The sequence below is a fragment of the Anopheles moucheti genome, chromosome 3 (assembly GCF_943734755.1).
Source record: "Anopheles moucheti chromosome 3, idAnoMoucSN_F20_07, whole genome shotgun sequence".
Lineage (NCBI taxonomy): Eukaryota > Metazoa > Arthropoda > Insecta > Diptera > Culicidae > Anopheles > Anopheles moucheti.
Genome location: NC_069141.1, coordinates 23,457,813 through 23,482,736, shown reverse-complemented (window position 1 = coordinate 23,482,736; position 24,924 = coordinate 23,457,813). Strand labels below are relative to the sequence as shown.

The window sequence follows — 24,924 nt, the reverse complement described above, 5'->3', positions numbered from 1 at the left end:
AGTGTTGTTCGATAAGTTTTGCGTGTTTTATGTGGTGCAAATTTAGTCAAAATGCCGCCAAATCTTGCCTCTGCCGTGATTAAGTTTGGCCAAAAACGACAGCACGATGAGTTGAAGGAAATGCTAGAGAAAATGCAATCGTCGCAAGTGAGTGAATTGTTCGATGGAATCCAAACAAAGCACCACAAATCCTTCATTTAATTTGTTCATGTTTTTAGCTTATCGACATGATTGTGTCGAATATTGATTCAATTGATGGTTACACGCTTTGGCACTTCACCCTGCTCGGATTAGCACACTCGGAACGAAGCGCTCGCAAACGGTTCGAGCTAGTCATGGCCGTGCTTCAGCATTTGAACGTTGTGGAGCTCACAACAAAACAAATGTTTGATTTGGTTGCACGATTTTTGACCGACCTGCCGTCGCTTACCCCGGAGCAACTGGTAGAAATATGTGAACTATGCATTGAATCAATACGGGCCGGTGACCCGAAATGTATTACCTGGAAACATTTGCTACCCCAAACGATTCTTCAATTGTCTGCCAGTTCCGCAAGATTTAACGCCAATGGTATGCTTCTGACAGGAACAGAATATCGCCAGAAGCTGTTGGAGGAAATATTTAAAATGAAGCTACAGCTAGTCATTCTCACACCGTTGTGTGGAATGTTTCGAGATTTAACACTATCTAAAGATGAAACTAGCATCTTTGTAACGAAAATATCGGACAATCTGAAAAACATCGAACCGTTAGAGCTTCCTCCACTGGCTTACCAGTTGTTGCACGTTTGTTTAAAGTATCCTAGCCTGTTGGTGATTCCTTTGATGGCGCTACAGAAATATTTCCATAAGAATTACTACAAGAAGCTGTTGTCGACTGAAAACAGTGATACCACTGATTTCGATAGTATTGGTACGATTAAGAAAAAAACATCTTCCGAAATTTTTTAATCTGTAACTATTTTTATATTTTAGATCGCTATTCCGACAGTGAGATTCGTGAAGCGGAAGAAACGATTCTGTTTCATCTATCGAATGTAGTCGAATTTCGAATCGATGAAACGCAAACTGTAGCCATGTTCAAACCTTTTCAAAATAACCCGGAAGTGTTGCTTACACCCTTTCTGGTCGGGGCGCTGCTTGCGATGAGCAAAATTAACCGACAGCCGGACACAACCGATGTCGTTGCATCCCCCATAATGGCATTTCTAATCAAGCTAATAGCAATCAGCGAGAAGGAGCGTGAAATGTGCACACAGTCTGCCTGGTGCCGAGGCCGTATTGAGCCATCGGCGATTGCACGTATCGATCAGCTGTTTAGCACACTGACGGAAAACAGTCAGGAGGGAAAGGAAGTTGTAACACCGGGTCTGATTAATTTCGCTTTCGCACTGCTGCTAGCTAAGAAGCAAACGAAATTGCATGGGATAGCGATCAATTTCTTTCAACTATTCATCAAAAGACGTTTCATCTTTGGCAACGGTATTATCGCCAAAATCAAGAAGTATCTGTTTGCCGACCTGGAAGAAACACAGTTTAACACTTGCTTGACGACGCTAAGCTTGACCAATGCCTTAACCGTGTCTGAATGTACAAATACGATTCAGTTCATCATGGATTATCTACTGCTGGTAAGAGGCAAAATGTTTCGATTACGGAATTACGATAATGTATTTTATTTATTTGTACAGATAAATGGAACACATGCCATGCGGTTCATGGCATTCATATTTCCATTACTTCGCATTTCGCACACGATCCGCGATCGATACATCGAAGTATTGCGGAAGGCTATGTACAATGGGTAAAATAGTTCCAAATTTTTGTTTCCTTGCGTGATAATAACTCTGTTAAACTGTTTCAACAGCGAAACATCAACACGGATTATGGGTGTGTTTGGATTTTGTTCACTTCTGAAACAACTGAAAAATAACAATTCCCGACGCTCGATCATGGGCAGTGGCGCAGGAAATTACACGCAACTCACCATCTCTGGTATGTCGTTGTTGTCACAAGCCGCATATGGTTCTCCGAATAATCCGAACGTACATTTCGATATGTTAACGCTTGAAATAATGGGAATGTTGCGGAAGTAAGTAAACCACCTGAAGGTGCGAGACGGGCAAGTTTTAATCGAAACGAAACCTTTTTCGTAATTGTAGATGCTTTACCCAGACGCTTGAAGTGAGGGAAATGCTTTACGAAGCTCTCGGAAGAGCGGTAGAGTTTAATACCCAGCTATTGCCGCACGTATTGCAGTTCATCGATTGGCACTTTGAAAGCTTCTTCGGCGAAAACCCGAAAGAATCTTTCCGAGTTGATTTCGAAAAGTGTGTCCGTTACAAGGGTGAACCGAGCGAGGACGACTTATCGGATGAACAGCGATCCGTAGTGGTGTATGACAATGTCGGACGACTGACAGCGTTTATGGTGCATTGTGTGGTACTTTGCGACATGCACGATATTCAGCACGATACCAGTGCGGTTAAAAATACGTTACAACTTATCGTCGAACGGATTGACAATCTCAGCACAAAAGATATGGGAATAGTAAGACTACTTTGCCGTTGACAGCAGGTTTAACTTAATTAACATTTGTTCCAAATTTTGCAGCTTGGTACACTGGATACAAAGACTGTGGTTGTTGCTGCACAATACTTAAATACGCTAGAGGCTACCATGACGTATTGCGCTTGGAAAACGGAGCCGGACAATATCTTGCTGCGTGATTTTGTACGCTTGTTTAAACATCATCAGCATTGTGTTGAGAATTTTAAGGTACTTTTCGAGTCTCGTCAAGTATGTAGCAATGAGTGTAATTTATATTTCTTCTGTATTCTTCTTTTTAAACACAGAAAATGGAACCGAAAAAAGGAAACAAAAAGAATAACACTGAAGGCTCGATGAATGCTTCCACGTTAACAGGATTCGGAAAGTCCGGAAAATCCTTTAAACCAGAAAACATATGGGACTTGGCCACTATTGAAAGAATTTTGAAGATTTCACTCGAGTAAGTTGCAGCTATTAATGATCTACAAAATTGATGTAAGTGACAAATAATTACAAATGCGTTTACTTACATTCATTGCAGTACCATGACAAATTATGCCAAAGAGGAAGATCTTAAACTATTCCGCGGAAATCGAGATCTTCAGCAGTACATACTTAAAATTGCCTGTCAAAAAATGGAAGATTTACGTTCGCTTCCCGATTACTGGCAGGTGAATCACAGCAAGCGTATATTTGGCCATTTGGCCGAGTGCACCAAGCTAGTGTACGATCGATGCATAAAGCAAACGACCGAGTTGACCGAAAACGGTGGTCTTTTCGTTGCACAGGCTGCTGTCGAATGTTTCCGACAGGGTTTAACATCGGCAGTCGAATTGTATGAGCGAAAGTTTAACGATTTTCTACAACTGATATGTAAGTTCGTGCGATGTTATATGTCGATTGTAATTAAAATCAAACCGTTTGTTTACTTCGCCCGATTAAGGTTGTACAATTGGACCATCGTTTAAGCAGGAAATACTGGTGCAACTGCAAATGATCGTGGAATGGTACTTTAAAGACGGGAATGAGCCTGATTCGGTTGGAGATAAAATCGTGGTGGGGCTGCTACAATGTTTGGAACTGCTTTATAAATCGCAAGTCCTCACTCAAGACCATTTGACGCAGGGTTACGAATGGATGCAGAACTTTTGTATCAACACCAAGCTAAAGCAAAAATCGTTCGCCATCATACATCGTCTGTTGTTCGATTTGCGCATGCGCACTCAAACGGGAGCTTATTTTGATTCTATAGCAATGCGATTGGAGTTAAAATTTGGCCAAATTGCGGCGGAAGAAACGAATCCACTATTTTACTTTAAATCGATTACTTCCGCTACAGCAGAACCGACATTTCAATGTTTATGTGCGATCTTCCGACAGCAGTTAGAGGAAATCGAACATTTGATTTTGCGTAGTAATAGTCTTATGATACGTTTGAAAGTGTTTGGATTAGATGATACAGATGAGGGTAAGTATCTATCACCAAATGAAACAAAATTCGAATCGTTCATCACTTACTATTTATGTTATGGGGTCTTTCAGCTTCACAGTTGCTGAAGTCAATCGAACGATCAATTTGCTCGCAATTGGTACATATTCTTGGTTCCTTAACGCATTTGTGCAACGCTAATCTGCCACTCGGATCGACGATGGATACGCTAATCAAACTGTTGCTTTCGGTCTACGGATGTCTTGCAAATTTAAGCAAGCACTTTTTGGCCCGCCATGCAATCGTTCCGATCGCCTATGACGTTACAAAGTATGTTGTATATTAGCATGACACTTTACGATACCTGATTAACGGTAAATCCATAACGTGTGTGGTTTTCATATATTTCCCTTTATCTACACTTTAGATTCAATTTGGTTGTAAAATCATCAAAACCACTTGCATCTAAAATTTACGATCTTATACCGTTTGTTGAGGAGAATATTATCGGTCAAGATGAAGGAGAGGAACCAGCAAGTTCGACGAAAGCGAAATCCAACCGCGATAAAGTGCTACGCCAGACGAAAATGATTCCAAAGCTTGTATTCCGCATCGAGACGTACAACAAGATCGTTACGCAGTTGAGCAAAAAAACTAAGAAAGATTTAACCTATCTGTTACACATGGGAACGGTGCGAGACTTTCGTATCAAGACATCAGCCTTGGTGGAAGCGATTCAGAGAACAATCAGTGATAGAACAAATCCGGGAGAAGTGACTGACGAGGAAGAAATGGAACCCCAGCTGGATCGCAATGAGGACGATGACGATGAAGAAAACATCGATCGTACGGCTTCTTCTAATCGTTCCGAAGTTACCGGTGCCGTCATGGAATCGAGAGCAAACAAATCAACCCTGAGCTCGGAAGCGTTGGTGCTGAAAAATTTAGCTCGTTTGAATGAACGTACTAGAAAAGCGGCGAAAAAACGAGCATTTGAAAATGTGAGAGATGTTGAAGAGACACCGGTGGCAAATAAAAAATCCAAGGCCACCAAAAAGAAAGGAACTACTGTCTCTAAAATAAACAAACGCGTGCTGGAAGAGCTAGACGCCGCGAAGGATGTGCAAAATGAGGTACCAAAATCAGATGTTCAAGATCAGCCGGTAACGCGTACACGTACGCTAGGATTGCCAAGACGAAGTGCAAGAAGGAGTAACATGGAGTGAAAAAAAAATACTCATCCACTACTTATATAAAACATATCAATGAAGAAATTACTTTATTATTGCTCACTACCTGGCTCAGTGGATACGTAGAGAAAGAAGTCTAAATTTAATGAAAACAAATAAGGATAAATCTGCTGGGCTGATCGCGTAATAAACTGAGCTGAGAGCGAACCAGATTAATGTATTATTTAGTAAGCAAATATGCTGTTTCGGATTGAATCAGTGTAATCAACAAAAATAAATTAATTGCTCCTAGAAGGCCTGACCCACTCAGTGAACTGATCGCCGAATAAATTCTCCAGACGACCATGCAAACTTACCATTTGATTGCTGGTTTGGACTGGCATCAAATTGTTATCAGATATCCAATATTCTAATTGGTCGAGATCCTCAACGTAAGTAAGTTCAAAAACTAACGACGATCTGTGTAAAAAAATCAATTGAGCTGTGTTCGCAATAACGCAGGACTATTCTGCTGCACTGCCGCTATTTCAACATTTCTAGACACAAAAATTGAGAGAAATAAGCTCCAAAAGTGTCATTCGTGACCATTTTCTAGAGATGCTATAATTTCAATCCCACCTGACCTGTTCGCCAGTTCACCGGACAGAGGTAAAATTCAACACAAAGCTTCTCTGTCATGCTCCCACCCTTGCAAGAGTATTGATTTACATGCTAAGTGAGTAACATAAGCTTACCGGTCAATCAGTGTGTTTTAGGCGTATGTAAAGAAATTCAGAAACAAAGGAAATATTCTGGTAAATTATTTGCGATTAGGTGTGTATCTTTATCCACGAAGAACTTGTGGAAGTTCTTGAAGAACACATAAATATCATTCCGGGTGTAATCCATCGTAAATATTGACAATGATCACTGATCATCATAATATTTATTACGGAGTTGTTGTTATATTTTATCTAACTCATAGAATGTAACAGTAACGATCGAATAGTTTTCAGTTGGGATATAAAACGTTTTTACAATTGCATCAAATAAGGTACAAAAATGAAGGATGATGTTTGCAGACTTTGTTTGGCTGTTTTGGATCCTGAGGATAGTGGCTGCTCAGTGTTAAACGATAGGTTCCGGCAGGCTCTTGATAATGTTTTCACATTTGAGGTAAATGCAGCGTATTCTTTGCAGTAATAACATTAGTAGTCTGATGCTGACATTATATAATCGTTTTACTTTTCATACAGATAAGTGCCGACAAGGATTTGCCCGTAAACACTTGTAAACAATGTTCATGGAACGTATTCGACTTTCAAAGCTACAGCGAGTTAGTTAAAAAAAATCAGGAAATACTCGAAAAGGGACTTCCACGGAATGACCAAAACGAATCAACCACAGAAGAGATTACTGTAGTTAACGGCATGGGCGATACAAATCAAAATAATGTTACAAATGACTCCGAACCATTCAACTCATCTCAACCGGAAGAGAAACATCCAGTTGACACCAACATTACACCTATAGGCAATGAGCTTTCTTTGGATGATGTGAAAGTAGCGTATGAAATACATCCAGATCATGAAAGTTCAACAATGCTAGAACAAGATGCTGGTAAACCGTATTCAGATATGGTTTGTGAAGAATACGTAATCACTCCGTGTGAAGCGGAGGAGAACTCAAACCACACAATAATGGAATCAGCCCTCGAAAAGAATATCCTCCCGACTAGGGTTCGATTTGCAGACGAGGATAAAAACGACATTTCTGACTCTGATGAACCTTCCCAGAAGAAGAATAAAATAAGCACACCAGGATGTGCAGCTGCACGGGACATTGTGAGGAGGAACAATTTAGTGGATGATTTATATAACGCATCATCAAACGTTCACAAAGAGGTCATGCGCGTTTTAAACGATCGAGACAATGAAATGCACCCTTGTGCACAATGCGAGAAAAAGTTTGCATCCAAATGGCAGTTAGATTATCATAAGCAAGAACACATGATTATAAAATGCCCATTTTGCCGAAAAACTGTATCGGCAAAGACCTTAAATTCACACATCACAAGCCATCAGGATGCATTGCGCTGCAATACATGCAAAACAAAGTTTATAAACCAGCGAAGCTTCAAACTTCATAAGAACAGTTGCGCTAAAGACGATCATGCATAGATAATTATTGTTTTCTATATGTACATCTTCAGTAGCTTAAGTTTTGTATTCGCGATCGTTTGCTTGGACTGGTCTGTCCTGGCGCTAATTTGCGGGATATTATTGAGATACAATGCTGCATCATTCAAGCAAATAAGGAAATGGAAGTAAAACAGAAGGATTAATAAACACTGTGACGTGGCGTGATCAAGTGATCGTGACAACGTAAGATGTTTTGATTTATATCTAATCAAATAATTCATTATGCTGCGCAAGTTTTTCCACAGTTTTTTTATCATATTTTATTCATTCCATCCTGTTAACGATCGGTATTCCCTGTTCGAAAGAAGAAGATCTGATCTAAATTTTCCACTACATCACTTTCAGAACCCTCTATCGTATCTTTGCGGTACTAACATCGAAGCTGTCTGTTATGTCAACCTGGGAAGCATCAAAACAAATCAGTTCACCGCTGTTTACAATTCTGCGTACATGTCGAGTAGCCGGCAAAATTACCCTAATCCGTGCGATAATTACATGTTGTTCGTGTTCAGGACAGCTTTTTGAGTTTATAAAGACGGTGCACATCTGCCAAGCGAAATAAGCTGCTCACCTAACCAACAAACATACGTGTAAACGGTAAGTTTTACTTTGTCTGTTTCGAGAGAATGGATCTATACGTTTTGCAGCCTTTCTAGGGTGAACAAATCTGTCTGCTCTGGACAGTTTGCTATCTGTTTCCCTTGGCCATAACTTACGAAAGTTTCACACGACATGATCGGTAAAACATCCCATCTGGATCGTATTTGAATAGCAGGCATATGACCTAGTGTTTCACTGATGCGCTGAGCGCTGCGTCTTAGCAATAAAATTAACTGCACATAAAAAATCAAATTGTTTGATACTGACGCACGCGGTGATGCACAATGTGTCAAAATCCGTATACAGTCGATACCCGAGATTCGCGGATAATCCTTCCCGAGAAATCCGCGTATTTCAAGTTTCCTTTAAAACATCGTTTATATGTTGGAGTTTCTAAAAGTAAGCAAATGGTTAATATTCGCATAAATCACGCACTACGAATATGGGGAAGAATATATTTTTTCTTTAATCCAAAAAATACTCAACCAAACTCTTAATTTCCATGTTCGGTCGAATACCTCAAACGTTCATGTGGCATGGATAGTTCAACAGCGCGGCTGTGACGAAATATACCGGGTGTTATATACATTTCAAGAATAAATTAATTTGATAAAACAATAGGTAAAACGCTAACGACAAAGATAAAACGGGAAAAGGTGAGAAAAGGTATTACGCCAGACGACCAAATGGTATAGAATTATTTTTACCTGATAACTGGATAGTCAGTTCACATTGTGGAGGTACTGTGATTGGCATGGGATTTTATCTTGACCTTGGATTTTGTCCTTGGCATGGGATTTTACAGCCCTCCTACCCCATACACTATTTTTTGTATTACACTTGCAACTAAAGAACCTACGGGAACATCAACCCAAATATCGCTAATTCTAATGCTTAACATGGTACACGCGTGACTAACACAATGTATATTTTACCATTTTATTGCCTTTCAGCAACATCAACATTTCTTGTGCCAGACATATAGTCTAAGTTAGAATGTGTTCGCGTATCGCAAAAGCAATGGACAAACGAAGCATATGTAGATTATGTATCAACGAAGTCAATCCGGATGATCCTGATGTTCGCTTTCTTTTAGATGAAACGATACAAAAAGCGTTAAACCATGTGTTTCCATTCGAAGTAAGTAAATGCAATTGGTGTAAGAATTATTGTATTATTACATAACTAGTATAAATTATTTTTAAAACATTACAAACTTACAGATATACTACAGCGTGGACTTGCCCGTCAATATCTGCAAGAACTGCTCATGGAATGTGTTGGACTTCCTCAGTTACAGCGAGATAGTGCAACACAATCAGAAAAAGCTTGCCAGCCAACTATTGCCAGACCAAGTTCAAAACTGCAACGTAAATCAAGAACTGGACATGGGAGACATTGGTCAGAACATTAACGCAAAAGAGCGACCTACAAATCGGTCGGAAGAATATGTTGATAATATGACAATGGTAAACTGCAAAAAAGAAATTGACGATATTTTGGTGACGAATGAAATTCACCCAGATTCAATTGATTATTCGTATGAAACCTTGGCAGAATTTATTGGAAGCGTAACCTGTGAAAAATACGAAATCGTTCCATCTGTTTACGACGAAACGCCCGAATGTTCGAACAGTTCGAACACTTGCGATGACTTGAGCGACATATCTGTGACTAAAAACGAATCCCCCCAATTCGACAATGCCATAAACAAGAAAGATGGTAAAAATGTTCGCAGAATGCCACATAAGCGAATACCAATGAAGAGAAAGACCAGGAGAAACAAAACTAAGTCGCGTGTCATTAAAAAAACCAAACACACCGTAGAAACTAGTGGTGATTATTTTTGCAGCAAATGCGATAGGAAATTCAGTATTCTGCAGGAACTGCGGTACCATAGACAAAATCATATCGAAACATGTACCATCTGTAAGAAAACGTTAAACCATAAAAGCATGCGTAAACATAAAGAAACGCAGCACAAAAGCAACAAACTTCAAATGTATGTAAAGTCATTTCCCGACTTACGCGACACTCGAGGTACGCGAATTCGAGATACTCAATCTAAAATTTAAACATTTTCACAGTTCGTGGAATAACGTTTTTTTACCAAATTTATTTTTTTTCTTAAAATACGTTATATTTCATAAACGTTATAACATAAAAATCTCTTTTGGTAAAATGTTACTCTAATTGACGAAATTTCAATTATTAAATGTTGTCACCTTTGTAACGTTCAAAGAAATATTGGATCCCTGAGTACTAAATCTAAACGGTATTATAAAGGGAATTCGAGTTACGCGAATTTCTCAGGCACGCATTATTCGCGTAACTTGGGACAAGACTGTACATCCGTCGAGATGTATCCGAGTGTAGTCGAGAGGCAATCATAGAGTTTATGAAAGCATCTGAGTATGGACGAATAGTGCTGCTAGCCATATTATACTCCTAGTTCCTACTCGAATAGAACAGAAGAAGAAGTATATCTGTAAGTAACAATCCAACAAGCAGCAATATGAAATAATAAAGTTATAACATGTTTTTATGATACAGTATTTAACCTTTGATACAGTTTTTTTGATACAGTATTTAACCTTTTCACTTTATTGAAGGAACCATTGTAAACAGAACACGCATAAAAAAAAAATCATATTTTTCACATACATTTCGCTTTACTTAGCACTACTGCAAATCCCCTGCGTTCTTTCCAATGGAAACTACTAAACCCAGTGTTGTGTTTAATAAAATTTTTGAAGAAGCGTTTTTTAAATCAATCTTAAGTGAGGTGTTATTCAAATCAAGAATCAACTTTTAAAAGTTTCATAAATCCTAAAATACCAAGTCCAACACTTATATATATCGAAAAAAAACATGATTTTGGGCTTTTTTATCTTTTAAAATAACAACTTTTATGCATAAGAAACAACCTTTGCCTGGATAGCATTGCGTTTCTAATTATATTAGCATAATTAATCCAGAATAAACTTGTTTGAGAAAACAAGAAATTCAGTATTGCTGCATCAGAAATCTAAATCTCTTTGGGCCATTTCTAAATCAACATGAAATTCAGCACCAATGCTATTTATTCAGCTCATGAAGATAAATTCACAAACAATAACGCATCTCTAGGATTATCTGTAGTCTTGATCGTTATTTGTGCCCGTTATGTCAAGTCGCAAAAGCAAGTCACTGGTACAATCTGCCCTGTACCCTGTGTTGGTTCTGTCATCGCGCTCAGTGACAGTCTGACAGCGACGGAGACAGGAGAAAATCGTGCTAGAATCGTGGACGGCAATTTCGTAAAATTACCACCAAAAAAGTTGAACTTTCTTCTATAGTACAACTCACGACGGTAGCATCGAAACACACACGCATCGGCTCTGCTTGCAAGATTCAAGTTTCTGTACACATTCTGGGCTCTATTTGGGACTGGTCGCAAGTATCGAAACATTTACAAAAGCGCAACTAAAATAGAGCGCAAATATAAAGTTTACCAGTGGAAAAGTCAACCATCGCCACCGCGCGCCCCGTGTGCTGCCGTCGGCGTCGCCTTGTACCACCATTGCGACACCGCCATCTACGAATCGGCTGGCAATTTACGAACATTCTCGTCATTTTGTCTTCAGTTCCATCGACCGCTCTATTGCGTTTTTGTGCCACACAAGCCGTACAACAGCAGGTGGTGTATTATTCCAGTGAGGAAGTCGAGTTTTTTTTCCGCTGAGACGTAGAACCAAAATTCGTCACGTCATCGCGCTGTATTAACAACTTACATTAGGTTAAAAATTGTAGAAAAAGGATTGCCCATTCGGTTACAATCCTTCACCCAAGAGAGGTGGTACATAGTCTTGCCAACTTTTAAATAGTGCAGTCGAAAATCTTTGCAAACGGAGGTACGGCCAGTGTGTGTTTTTGGTGCGTGTTGGTGTGTTTGTGTGTGTGTCAACAGCGCAAAACTAGCAATACGGCCTGGCCGTTCTTATGGAATAAAAAAACAGCTCAAAACTCTTCTTCGGGGGTATTCATATATCCCCCCCCATACGTAATAGCATTGTGTATAGTTATCTAGCCCCGATTTTTAATGCTTCTTCTCAATTTTATTCCTTGTGTCTTCAAATATCAAGATCTGTGATCATATAGCGTTCATTCTTCCATTGGCGTTAGCTATTTTCTTCTCTGCCTCGGTGCCTATTTTGCTGTGTTCCTATTGTGTAGTGTTAAGTTGACGACGTGCGCGTGAGTGTGTACATATATGTGCGTAAGTTTGTATCTGGTGTTGCTGCGATAGTTGAACAACAGCGTTTCAGTGTCTAGTTTCCAAACCTGTGCGAATATTAGCAACGGTCGTAGATTCGGACAGCACCCCATAACATCGAAAGGAGGAAATTCCATCACGAAATCCAACCTTCGCATCTGAAGGAAATCTGGATTTAATCGAATTCCATCCGTCCGTTCGAAGATTTGACAGTCGTCTATGGTGAGTAGGCGCTTTTTCAACTAGCTGTTGTAATTGCTCACGTAGTATTGTATCCATATCACTAGGAATTGCAAAAACCCGGAATACTGCGGTGCATTCCGGCAAGCTGTTCTCATTTTTTTGTAGGTTCTTTCGAAGGATTCGGGCAATATTGCCATTCCATCATTCGGAAGGAGCACCATTGCCGGTCGATATTTTCCGTTTTCTTTACGTCCAGTCTTGTGCAAGACACGTGTTGAATGATGCCGCTCACGACGGTAGAAAAATTAGTGTGATCAAATCTGACGCCATGGACGAATGGAAGAAATCCTCCTGAAACCACAGCCCCTCACTCGTGCTCCTTATCTTTTTTGCTTGCTGTGCGACGGTGTAAAGCGAAGAAGCAATGCCAGTGCCATATTGCTATGGGGTCGACACCGTTACTGCAGGACAGCTGTAGTGGAGGAGAATCGTAATACAAATACATTCGTACCTACGCCCTTAGGTAAAAGCAGACGGTAACGTCCGCCGCACACCGTGCATTTGTATGCGCCAAAGGAAAAGAACCGTACGAAAAGGGCATTTCAAGAAGACGAAGCACACGTAGAAATGTGCCAAAAGAAAATGATATCGCGCTATATTGTATTTCGTTCGCAACCGACCATTTAGGATTCATCGCTGTTTTATTATTGTTACTTTTTGTGTTTGCAGAACGTTGCCATTTCTTTCTGTTGGTAGCAAAAGTAAAAGATGTCCGTGTGCGGCACCCTGATGTCATGGCGATTGACATTTTCGATCAACATTACTAATTTGCACCTTTTGATACGCATTCTTTGAAGAACTGTTAACTGTTTGCGAAATTTAACGCAACAAAACGGGTTGATGTCGAATGGTAACTGTATTCTTCAACATCTATACCGTGGGACATGAGTCCCAAGGCCATTAGAAGCTCAAGGGGTTATTTTCTTTACTTGTCGTTGCTCTTCCTATGTCTTGCTTTTAAAGAACACTAGCATTTACAAATGCTAATCTGGTGTTATAATAGGCATACAGAATAGAAGACACACACAGTTATAATAGACATACAGAAAAACGTTTTTATTCTGTAATCCGAATATTATCCGTATAATCTCTAATTGTGTGAAATATTCAGTGTGAGAGCATAATGAATCTCACCCATCTTAATATGGTTTAAAAGCAAATGTGTCCCCCGTAACAACATGCCAACGTAATCATTGTTACTATTTATATCCCTTATTACTACCCCACACCGTATCAACCGTACATCACTCACACGTAAAACCGTTACCGTACAAACACGTGCACAAGAATCCCTTCAAAACATGTTTGTTCAAGCGTAAATGTTTGTTTTGTGGTCATTCTGGTCGATGTTGTTGCTTCGTGTCGAATAAGGTTTTATTATTCACGCTATTAGTTTATGAGGTAAATCGTTCTTTGGCTTAGTAAAAACCCGACTTTTATAACCACGCAATAAAAATAGGGGTAGTAGGACAGGCATGTACTCAGAGTAATGATATACTCCAAATTTTACTAATAGTGGCCAGTTGAAAAGTAAACAATATATCCTAAAATAGAGTTGTTATACTAACCGTTGTTTCTTACTGTTTACATTTGAAAATGCATAAAAATAGGAATTATTGGAAATATTTCTTATTACTTTATAATTGATATCAGTACTAATCAATCACGTACAAACAGAATATGCATTTCATACAGATGAACAGAAGAAGGACCGTCGATTTGTAATAAAAAAGGAGATAAGCAAAATACATTTTGCTTCACTTGCGTTATGAAGAGATTGAGGTGTTTCCAATGCTCAATAAGTTGACGGTTACAGTTTGGTTGGCATGCTTGATAACGCGCAAGCTGTTTGGGCAGGGGTTTCCATAGAGTGTCTCGAACATTTGGTAGAATAGACAACATGTTTTCTAGAATATACATTGATTTGACAAAACCTTCCCACTCCACATTATAGAAAGAAATTCTTCTCTAAGCTTTAAGTCACAGTAAATGTGAAGAAACACAACTATAGAGGCTGTACTAATATATATTGTTTTGTTTTTAATCTCTTATTATCTCAAACAGATGGCTCTCAATATTGCTGTTCCGATGTCGGGAGTAGGCGATCTCTTGGAAGGATTCGGATTGTTGTCGCCGATTTCCCCCGTGAGCATTGACTTTCGCAGCAGCATGAAGAACCCGCTATCACCCGTTGGCAGCGAATCCAGCGGCGTCAGCTCTTTGGATTTGGAAGACATCAAGGTGAGAATCCATCCTTTCATAATGTGTGTGGCATCCCATCTGAAATACAAAAGAAAACCATTCCGTTAATGTAATCAACAAATATACACATGATTATGCGTAACTACCAGGGTGTATTTGTAATATCAAAGGTTATTTTACAGCAAGTAATCTTTTACAGCTCTATATGCAATATTGTGAGGTGGCATATCCGGATTGTACAAACAATGGTAGGATTGGTAGCATCAAACTTTGCGCTTATTGATATGTGCAGCTGCTTCTTAAGACATGCATTTGATACCCAGATAAAAAAATTGACCTATATACCTGGATAATGTAGCCATACCGGTAGCTACCTGGATTTCATGCAGCATCAAATGGGAACCCAAGAGGTTCGTCCCTTCAACAAAACAGCTGCACATTTTGGTTGCAGTACGCACAACCAATTCTGCACTTTTTCGGTATTGCGTTTATTGCTCAGGTAAAATCAAGCTTGGTTATTTCAATACATCTGCAGCATGTTACTTTAGAATTCGTTCAATTCGCAATATTTGTTTTGCAACATTTTCTTTTGTTATTAATAAGTTATACTATTTGGCGAGCCAATAATAATACAATATAAAGTATTATTTACCTATTTTATTGTTTATGCCGCCATCAATCGTACATGAAGGCATTTTTAAGCCTCATGCGTCTTGCCATTCTCGCTCGTTGAAGGATTACAGCTGCGTGAGTGCAATCAACGTACACTGCAGTATCTTCAGGGAGACAACACGGGCCACACGGGCCACACGGGCCACACGGGCCGCACGGTCCACACGGTCCGCACGGTCCGCACGGTCCGCACGGTCCACACGGTCCACACGGTCCACACGGTCCACATGGCCCACACGGTCCACACGGTCCGCACGGTCCACACGGTCCACATGGTCCACATGGTCCACACGGTCCACACGGTCCACACGGTCCACACGGTCCACACGGTCCACACGGTCCACACGGTCCACACGGTCCACAGGAACTAGTACATAACATTTTCGGTGAACACAAGCCTGGACCACAGCTTAAATAATCGCAGCTACCGGCAGGATTACAGCTCATCTTCCCCAAGGTCGGCAAAGACGCAAGTCACGGCAGTTTTTTGCTCGTATATATGGGCACAAGCAAATTGGTGATGGACAACCGTATCCACAGCAAAAACAGTTGGCGTATGGTCCTGAATTGCAGCAAAAAGCCAGAGGATAGTAGCAGCAACTTGGAGAAACTGTGTAAACCATTACTAAAAGGATACATTTTTATGTGTGGATCACTCAGATGGAAGAATAATGTCTTCCACTTACTTACCAATAGAGCGTGTCGAACGTGGCAATGTAGATTTCGTATTGATTCACTTGTAATTTGGAAGTACGTCCAATTAGAATGACGGTATCAAATCGAATGATGATCCATTTACCAGCAATAGGTTACGGTACTTTCATCAATGACTACTCGAATGAGGACGAAAGAATTTGTTAATGTTTCTGGACATATGCTAGAATTTAAAAAGAAATAGAGAACGTTATGTTGAAGAGCGAACGTTGAAATTGAATCAAAACGTATTTTTTATCATACCTAAGTAAATTCATATTCATTTTGTAAGAATTCCTAGAATTGCGGAGTTTACCAAGGACCTTTTCATTGTAATTGGTTGCATCGATAGTAGATTTGTCATTGAGTGTAGAAAATATTAGCCGTCAAACCGCTGGTTTAAATTTGAAAGATATAAAATAGATCCGTTGACATCAAGTTCGCTGGCAACGTTATTGAAAGATCACATGCTGTTCGTAGTTATAGCTTCTCATGAAATCATTTCCTATACGGTAGGGAGAACGCATTCACTTGTAAAAAATCGTTCATAGAAGTTAATCATCTGAAAGTGCTAAATATTAAACATTGTAATTTTGGTGGCGTTTGTGATTTGAAGAGTTCTCCAACTTCTACTATTTCTGCACTCCTTTTTCAGAAACAAATGCCAACCTTGCTGGACGAGAATGAAGAAGACGGAACATCTGGTGCGGGAAATACGCCTTCAAACTCAGCATCGCTGTCCGCTGCAACGACCATGTCGACAACATCTTCTAGAACTTGTTCCACTTCTTCCTCCTCCTCGTCTTCGGCTTCAGATGACTATGCCAACCAGTTGGACGAAAATGAACCAACATTATCGGAAAAATCAGTCGAAAATAGTGCCCCAGTATCCACTTCACCTTCAGCAGAATTACTTGGATCCAGTGAAAAGGAATCGAACGACCCTGCGACTACCACCATGGACGATGCATTATTGCTTGAGCTGCTGAACTTGACGAAAGAACCCAGCGAACTGCCGTTATTTTCGCCCAAGACTACGAAGGAACCTATCTTCACCTTGCCGCGTCAATCGGTTATTTGCAACAATCGCGACATTCTTGACCTGGGCAGCAATATTCGCCCGCAAGGTAGTGGTGGTACCGGTGAATTCGCATTCCAGTTTGCCGAACTGCCGGTAACAAACAATATTCAATTCTTTCTTCAAAACCGGTCCCAGTACCATCGTCTTGGGCCATATGGTAATGTACAAGAATTTCGCATGGAAACGTGCCCGTGTTGTGATTTCCAATATCCGGTGAATGCTGTTGGGGCAAATTCATCAGCTGCTCCCATTAATCAGACTTGTGGTACCGCAAGCTTGTCTAACCTGAACGCAAATCAAATTTATGGCAATCTGCAACAACAGCAACAGCAGCAGCAACAATTGCGACTCCAGCAACAACAGCTGCAAATGCAGTATGCCTATCGGTTCAACAACAACAACGGCAACTCTGTGCCGGCACGTGACTACAACATGTACCCACAAACATCTAACGGAATTGGAGGAAATGGCAATACTGCAGGAGGGCTTCAGTCCTCACGGTTTAACAACGTTGCTTATGGATCAGGGAATGTTGCCGGCGGATCTTTGCCCAATGCACAGAATGGAATCGCTGGATCGGGATCAAACAGTGGTTTCTTCAACAATAATCTATTGGGACGCGATCAGTTCAATCATATGGGACCGATGGGAATGCAGTATAATAACACCGGTGCCAATCATAAAGGAATGTCGCAATCGAACGGTACATCGTCACAATCATCTGGACTTCGTCCACAGCAGCAATACGATATGGTGCAGCAACAAAAACAATGTGTTAACAATTATTTGTTGGCAGCTTCTAATTCTGTTGCCATGCCGGCTTCTACTAATGCTGCTGTACGTCTGCAGCAACAACAGTCACAGCAGGCTTCTCATTACTATAAGAAAAGCTCATCGATGCGTTATGGTGTAGCGGGACCTGCTGGAGTCAACAACATGCCGTCTGGTTCTAACTGGAAAAATTCAATGGCATCTAACACCGCGATTCAGGACACCGCGACCAAGCTGATGATGGAATTGAACAAAATACAGCAACAATCCCCATACTACGTACCTTTCCAGTAAGGAATATTTAGGCTACAGGCGCACACGCCATCAAAAGACAGTGAATCATGTTAAGGTATCCTAAAGAGAATAACAAACAAACAATGAAATAAGCCTCAGCAATATGGACCAACAACGACATACACACACAAACCAGAATTGGAAACAACCAACCAGAGAAGATCAGTACGATAGCAGCAGCAGCAATAACATCATCTCGCCATCGTTACCAAAGTTGCCAAAGCAAAAAAGCGATTTTTTACTAACTTTCTTTATCTAGTTATAATGATGTTACACGGAGAACAGTATCTTGTTTTTACGTAAACGAAAAGAATTATTTAGATGCGATTTAAAAAAAAATACTGCTCAAATTTCCATGCTGCATGGTACACACACACCCACGTTACTACGAAAGTTTTCGGAGCCTTCCCGTTAGTGCTATACTTCGAATCAATGACATTCTACACCATTTGTTATAAGAAATGAAGAACGTTTTGCAACGACTCTGAAGATTCATCACGTTATTCTTTGAAGAAGAAAACAAAAACACGATCATTAAACGATCGTGCAACGCAAAAGGAATTTTATCGAGCTGCGAGTATTTATTCGAACAACCAAGAATCCTAGGCTGCGATACATTTATAGATGCATCAGGGTTGAGCATTATGCGAAATGGCTTACGAAGCCATTTTCACAAACCAGTGTGCGTAAGTTATCCGTTAAATTCCCCACCAGTAATCGCGGCAGTATAGTGATTTGGTAAACAAACGGCCCGGCATAAAGGAGTGTTACTAAGGGCAAATTGCCGGAGAGATAGATTCAAATCAAACCAAAACTGCACAACACATACACGGATCAATAACAAGGAAGTAAAAGTGATCCTCTGATAGGTTTTGTCGACTTTTTCACTTCGTTCTCATCATGCCTGGATTCGGATATAATTCCGTAAGTATTGCAGTTAATTTCAACTAGATTAAAGGCAAAAGAATTGTAATAGCCATTTACGGTTTGCATTTTATTATTTTCCATTAGCTTAAACTCTGTCTTTCTATTTCTCAGGTTCCGGTTCTATTCATGTGTGTCTATACATAAGCTCTCCAGCATCCGCGCTCGGAATTACACCAATACGTGAAATCTTTATGGCACCCCTTTCATCGTCTTCATTTACTGGTGGCATCGTTCCACATTCGCCTTCAAAACCCGCAGCCATGATTAACTATTAGAAATTTTAGGCGGGCAAAATACTAAACCAAGTCCACAGGCAAAAGGCAAACACGATTCAGAAAATGTAACGAGACAAAGTATTCTAGCACTTCCAATGTCTGTCGTAGCGGGAAACACCCAAAAGCCGAAGTCGAAGGCAAAGGTAGTGTATGTTTGATAGAAATGCAACAAAACTCTTCCCCCGAGAGTAAAAGCTACGTGCGGAGATTAAGAACGATGATTTTAGGTTTACATATACGAGAAGAATCCCCGCTACGAAATCACACAGTGATTCCCGATTAAAACAAAGTATTGGCGATATTACACCATGATAAAGTGAGTAATGTATAACAAAACACACACACACACACACACGCAGGACAAAATTTATTCATTTAAGTAATCAAAACGGGGCGGGCGGATTCGAATGATGCAGAAACGAAGTAGCACTTAAGAACATAGTATGGGACAAGATACATTTAAATTTTCGACAAGTACACACGCGTACCGAGTGAAAACCGTAGCAAGTTAATTAATGGCAACGGATGGATTAATTATTGTTGTGGAGCAAAGAATCGATTAGATAACAAACAAAGATATCGAAACTTACGACAATGCAGGAAACAAAAACAAATATTTTATTGATTAGTGATGCAAAATACAAACGCGGGAATGAATTAATCAACGTTATATTAATAAGATAATTATTACTATATTTACCTAGTTGTACTATTTGGATTATCAGTAGTACTGAAGGTAAGGGTAGCTTTATTGGCAGTGAGCAGTAGCAAAACATCTGCACCCCCATCACCATCTCTTAAAGATTTTTCTAACTCTTTTAAGAGAGTGTTGTGTGCGTGTTGTCGGACCGATGTCGGGAAAGGTTCGGAGGAAAAGGATAACTTAAGAAGCGTTCCAATTTACAACATAAAATCCTACGCGAATGAGACGCCGAGAGACGCGGATTCACTGTCAAAACCAACTTTCAATCACACAAACAGAAACACGCATCTACTACAAACTGGTGATAATTTTGAAACCCCCAAAAAAGCGTATAATAGTAATATCCATTATGAGAGTTTTAAAAAAATGGGTGGGAAACAGTTAGCATATACAGTTGCGCCGCAGTGTTGGGTTGTAGAATTTAATTCATGCATAGTTATAACACACGCGGAAGCGGATAGTCTGAACTGTAGTTGTCTACGTTTTATAGTTGAAATAGTTTTACGTCCAGATACCGTGCCGGCTAGTAATAATAACACGAAAATCGTCGAAGTCAGGCAACACATGGGATGATGGGAATTGAAAAACAAATGTATAGATTAACTGCGAGCGAAATTGTCCTTGCAAATAAATGAAGACAGGGAAATCAAGCAGAGAAGCATGTACAAAAAAAAACAATATCAAGAGAGGCCGCTACATTAAGCCGATATCTTGGCATCGTGCGATTTTAGTACTGTTGGTTGCATATAGTATAAAATGTGATTCAAATCAATCGGTTCAAAGAAATGTAGCAAAAAAAAAACGTTAGAGCGAAGGCCAAACGGGGAGGTGAAAAAGGAACCTTATCGTTATCAACGCTTTTTTGTGCTCACCATTATGTTATCTCGTTTTGTATCTTTTAACGAAGGAGACGCACCTTTTTACTTATCATATGTGTTTTCCTTATTACTTGCTTCGTAAAAGCAGAACTGAATACTGTTGAAATATTGTTACCTTTTCGTTGTTTCTTTAGCTTTGCTTTTAGATTATTACTTTTTTGTTTTGTGTACCACTTCGATATTCGGAAGCTCCCCAACATGAGCGATGCCACCTATTATTCCGGTAGAGTTGATATTAAGGTAGACGAGAGGGACAAGTTAAAATCACGCACCATGTGCTAATAGTTAATAATTTCCTCCACCATTATGCGTAGCTCATGTAGCTCTCACACCGAATGAACGTTGGATTTCAATTGATTTTGGCTCTATCATGATTTACAATTAATGGTAAATGCGGGAGATCATTTAGTTCGAATAATACAAAGAAACCAACATATCCTTCCAACTACAAACTACTGTGCAGCTTACTCACGCGATGCTCTATGCCAGTGATGCAGAAGAACGCAGTCAGAAGTCTCCACACGCTTAGCAAAAAACGGGAAAAAACAACAAAAGAAAATCATTACCGTAATCCATCCTCAGGTTTGAATGTAGTACGACCGGAAACACATGCCGTACATCTGCGCACTATACTATTAAAAATTAAGACAGGAAACGCTAGTGCCACAAAACAGAACTGAACAATGCAAATGTAAAATCAAAGGATGTGATAATAGTAGTAATCAGTTGGTAGAGACTTATGTTTTTTGTTGTTGTTATATTTTCTTTTTTCTTTTATGTTAATTTCTAAATGATCATCATTTTCTTGAATAACTCACCTTCTAAATGGTGTGTTTGTTTCTTTCTGGACTTTAGTTACCAAAATTTATGCAACATTCTTTGCGTGTACGTACATTTTTCTTAACTGTAGATCTCTATTCTCTCAAAGCGGAAAGCCTATAAAGTTTAATGAAGAAAAATGGCACGTTTACGATGTGTTTGTACCCCCCAGCGATACGTAAGATTGAATAAAGCAGTCAATTCCCGCTTAATAGTTAGCAATGTTTGCTGCCAAAGAACATCGACAATACATGCGAGAGCAACATTTCGTTTCCCGTTTTTTAAGTTAACTTTTTTTTTCTTGCAATCATAACTCTACCATTTGGATTGTGTATTATTTAGCTGTGCCTCATACAAGAGTAACAACATTACAATTGAGTTTTGTAGACTGAACAGCTGGAGTCGAAATTTTGTATCCCATAGATAAAGAATAAGTATTTTTCTGGAATTGGTACTTAAGATATATAATCAAACCATTAACGTTATGAGTAAACATATTTTGCTCTAAAATTAACCAAACACCACTACTATTTACCAAGTAAATGATCAATACTATAAACATAATTTTGATTTCAGAACTTCCAAAAAGCTCTTCTTTAGCAAAAATGTTTTTAATTAATTTGAAATCTTTGCTTTCACATGCAATGAGCATAAAATATTGCATACAGGAATGGTCGCCACCACCAACAATATTGTTTAACGAGGGCAATATAAAAAGGCTAAACGTGAAGTGTGAAACGTTTTTGAGCAAACTTGTGTGCATTTTGATGGGTGTGAACGATGAATAGATAGGTCAAGTCATAGGTGTAGGACACTTGTGCGGCAGATGTAAGGCATGGGGAGATATTTTGGTCGTACTTAACAAGCACAATATGGCTTAAAATGTAAAAAAAGCAAAAAATAACAACTAAAAGTAAGATGAAGGAAAGAGCTAAACACCATGCGGGACGACGCAAATACAAGCGCAAATACTACTGGACAAGACAGTTCGAAGATCTCATATAGGATGCGTGTGGAGGTAGAGGCATCACAAAGTAAACGCTATTTAATAAAAAAAACACAACCTTAACTTAATCTAACAACTAGCTTAATGCGAAAGTGGTTTCTTAGGCAACTGCACAGACAAAACTCCCAATAAAAGGCAAATTGTTTTCACAAGTTCCCGAGTGGAATTACAATCGAACGATAGCATAGATCTTTAATGAATTATTTGCCAACCACACATACACACACACCATGATCGAGTCAGTAGTAGTCCCTTAGTTGAAAACATAAAAAGACGAAACTATTGTAAACTTAGTCAAAAGAATCAGAAACGACAAAACAAAAAACACCACATTGCCAATGGAAATTCGGATGATAATCAAACGATGTGTGTTGCAGTTTAATTATTAACAGTAAATGCACAATAAAAGCAATTAACAAAGACCAAGCGCTTTTGCTCATGACGATGCCCCCGCGTGGCAAAGCAAGATACACCCTGAAATCGTTGTCTCTTTAAACCAGCACAACCTTTTTGGATTTTCCAATTTCCATTTTAAATATCTGAGAAGTAGATCACATCGAATGATAATATGTTCAAAACATCCTCGCGCTATCCTTAATACTGAGATTGAAGGATGTTTCTCTAATTACTTTAAAACATAACTTATTAGGAGCAATGCAAAGTAATCAGGCGCAAAGGGAAGGATAGAAAGTTAATCTTTTGGTAGCAAAAATTGTGACCGGAACTTAAGCAAAATATAACAAAAAAAAAATGTTTACTTTAACTCTTTTAAGTAGTAGCAAAAGGTCAGAATTGGGGTGATTTTTTGTCATCTTTCTTTTGTGCTCGATACTTTATTCGGTTTTCCTAGTTTTCTATACAAAGATACTAGAAGTTGGCTTAAAAATTACATTCAAATGGTTGTAGCTGACGACAGCCTGTCCCCAAATAGCGTCAACTGAGCAAAAGTTTAGTTTGATTTTGATTTCCTTTCACCCTTCAAACACGTTTTTCCACTCTCTCGTAATATACGCGTGTATTGCAATGACCACAACACACACCGTGCAGCGCCGACATAAAAAAAATAAGTTTGCGCTGAACAAAATATCTCTAATGCAGCAGGGTGTCGTTTCGCAAAACTTCATACATATACGTACAAGACTAAATTGAACAATAAATGATAAAAGAAAACGAAATACGATAATACCATTTCCTTCCAAAGCGTTAGAAGTGGAGAAAAAAGTTTGCAAAAGAACTAATATGTGGATTCGTTAGGAGAGAAGGCAAAAATAGTATATAATACACACAAAACGCAAACATTTATCACTATCACCAGGTGTGTAACCATGTGTAACTGGCACTAGAACCGAACGTGCGTTCGGAATCGATTAGGAAGGATAAATGGATAAATGAGATAAAATGTGTAGGGCGTTTGCTGCACATTCTTTCGAATGATTTCTATTGAAATAGGATAACGAAAAAAAAAAGCCACACACATTCTCCAAATTCGCCTCCTGGTATCTATATCTATTCCGGTTGACTAAACCGCGTACCCGCTTTGTAATGCGAAACAACACACTGTTTTTCTACTGTTTTACTCAATCTCGTTCGCAATAAAATGAAAATGTATAATAGTTACAATTGTGTAAGATTCGTGATTTTTTTAACGAATGTGTATTCATCCGGGTTAGTATGAATAACAGCTTCTTTTTTCCTGACGTCGACTTATAGTGCTCGATAGTATTCTTTGTATTGATGAGTGGACTTACTGTTTTATATTTTGTGCAAGAAATCTTTTACTTTTCCCCGCTTTAGATGTGTTGTTAGTTATAGTTATACCTTGGCAAAGTATGCTGGAGATCAGGATGGAGACTTACAAGAGCGTAAAATTCTGCAAATTTAAAAGTAATAAGAATCAGGAAATTTAGAGCGGAACAAATATACTTACAGTACTCCATACGGTAGTTGATATGAGCCCACGCGCTGTAAATGTATCGGCCAGCGTTAAAATGAAACTCATGTGTACGAGAACAGTGATGTTTACTGACGGCTTAAGCGTGTAACCTATGACAACACTAATTCTATCCGTTTAAAATCAACATCAGGTGAGCAAAATAGAGAAATGTGTAGGCCCGCTGTGAGGTTTTTAGGCACTTATTTGGAATGTGCAACTACACA

General features: G+C 39.3%; 4 protein-coding genes across 11 annotated transcripts; all 4 read left to right on the top strand.

Moving 5' to 3' along the window:
• The first annotated feature begins 22 nt into the window (after positions 1–22).
• LOC128301351 (Fanconi anemia group I protein) lies at positions 23–5,204 on the top strand. The gene is made up of 12 exons (XM_053037781.1): positions 23–147; positions 219–912; positions 975–1,630; positions 1,691–1,803; positions 1,867–2,091; positions 2,162–2,549; positions 2,613–2,777; positions 2,855–3,009; positions 3,091–3,422; positions 3,493–4,017; positions 4,092–4,308; positions 4,406–5,204. Exons 1-12 carry the CDS (start codon positions 52–54, stop codon positions 5,202–5,204), a joined length of 4,365 nt encoding a protein of 1,454 aa, XP_052893741.1. The 5' UTR covers positions 23–51.
• Positions 5,205–5,290: 86 nt separating this feature from the next.
• On the top strand, positions 5,291–7,481 carry LOC128301352 (uncharacterized). Of its 4 annotated transcripts, none has more exons than XM_053037786.1 (3): positions 5,291–5,395; positions 6,202–6,323; positions 6,404–7,481. In XM_053037786.1, exons 2-3 carry the CDS (start codon positions 6,210–6,212, stop codon positions 7,325–7,327), a joined length of 1,038 nt encoding a protein of 345 aa, XP_052893746.1. In that variant the 5' UTR covers positions 5,291–5,395; positions 6,202–6,209; the 3' UTR covers positions 7,328–7,481. The 4 variants fall into 4 exon arrangements, with proteins under 4 accessions (XP_052893746.1, XP_052893742.1, XP_052893744.1 ...); XM_053037782.1 differs by lacking the exon at positions 5,291–5,395 and adding an exon at positions 5,818–5,883; XM_053037784.1 differs by lacking the exon at positions 5,291–5,395 and adding an exon at positions 5,862–5,981.
• A 312-nt stretch (positions 7,482–7,793) lies between these two features.
• On the top strand, positions 7,794–10,477 carry LOC128304394 (uncharacterized). Its single transcript, XM_053041580.1, has 3 exons — positions 7,794–7,945; positions 8,902–9,088; positions 9,172–10,477. Exons 2-3 carry the CDS (start codon positions 8,945–8,947, stop codon positions 10,021–10,023), a joined length of 996 nt encoding a protein of 331 aa, XP_052897540.1. The 5' UTR covers positions 7,794–7,945; positions 8,902–8,944; the 3' UTR covers positions 10,024–10,477.
• Positions 10,478–11,198: 721 nt separating this feature from the next.
• LOC128305171 (putative uncharacterized protein DDB_G0277255) lies at positions 11,199–24,291 on the top strand. 5 transcript variants are annotated; one of them, XM_053042501.1, is made up of 6 exons: positions 11,199–11,267; positions 12,073–12,425; positions 12,491–12,909; positions 14,511–14,687; positions 16,669–19,083; positions 19,198–24,291. In XM_053042501.1, the coding sequence occupies exons 4-5, from the start codon at positions 14,511–14,513 to the stop codon at positions 18,157–18,159; spliced, it is 1,668 nt and encodes a 555-aa protein (XP_052898461.1). In that variant the 5' UTR covers positions 11,199–11,267; positions 12,073–12,425; positions 12,491–12,909; the 3' UTR covers positions 18,160–19,083; positions 19,198–24,291. The 5 variants fall into 5 exon arrangements, with proteins under 5 accessions (XP_052898461.1, XP_052898457.1, XP_052898458.1 ...); XM_053042497.1 differs by lacking the exon at positions 12,491–12,909; XM_053042498.1 differs by lacking the exon at positions 12,491–12,909 and having other exon boundaries at positions 11,212–11,300.
• The last annotated feature ends 633 nt before the right edge of the window (positions 24,292–24,924 follow it).

Bases quoted from the DNA above. Each gene is read 5' to 3' on its own strand.
- LOC128301351 (XM_053037781.1), top strand. From the start codon at position 52: ATGCCGCCAAATCTTGCCTCTGCCGTGATTAAGTTTGGCCAAAAACGA. The intron at 1,804-1,866 runs GTAAAATAGTTC...CTGTTTCAACAG, and splicing joins CGGAAGGCTATGTACAATGG to CGAAACATCAACACGGATTA. The intron at 3,423-3,492 runs GTAAGTTCGTGC...CGCCCGATTAAG, and splicing joins CGATTTTCTACAACTGATAT to GTTGTACAATTGGACCATCG.
- LOC128301352 (XM_053037782.1), top strand. The intron at 6,324-6,403 runs GTAAATGCAGCG...CTTTTCATACAG, and splicing joins ATAATGTTTTCACATTTGAG to ATAAGTGCCGACAAGGATTT.
- LOC128304394 (XM_053041580.1), top strand. From the start codon at position 8,945: ATGTGTTCGCGTATCGCAAAAGCAATGGACAAACGAAGCATATGTAGA. The intron at 9,089-9,171 runs GTAAGTAAATGC...ACAAACTTACAG, and splicing joins ACCATGTGTTTCCATTCGAA to ATATACTACAGCGTGGACTT.
- LOC128305171 (XM_053042497.1), top strand. The intron at 14,688-16,668 runs GTGAGAATCCAT...CTCCTTTTTCAG, and splicing joins TGGATTTGGAAGACATCAAG to AAACAAATGCCAACCTTGCT.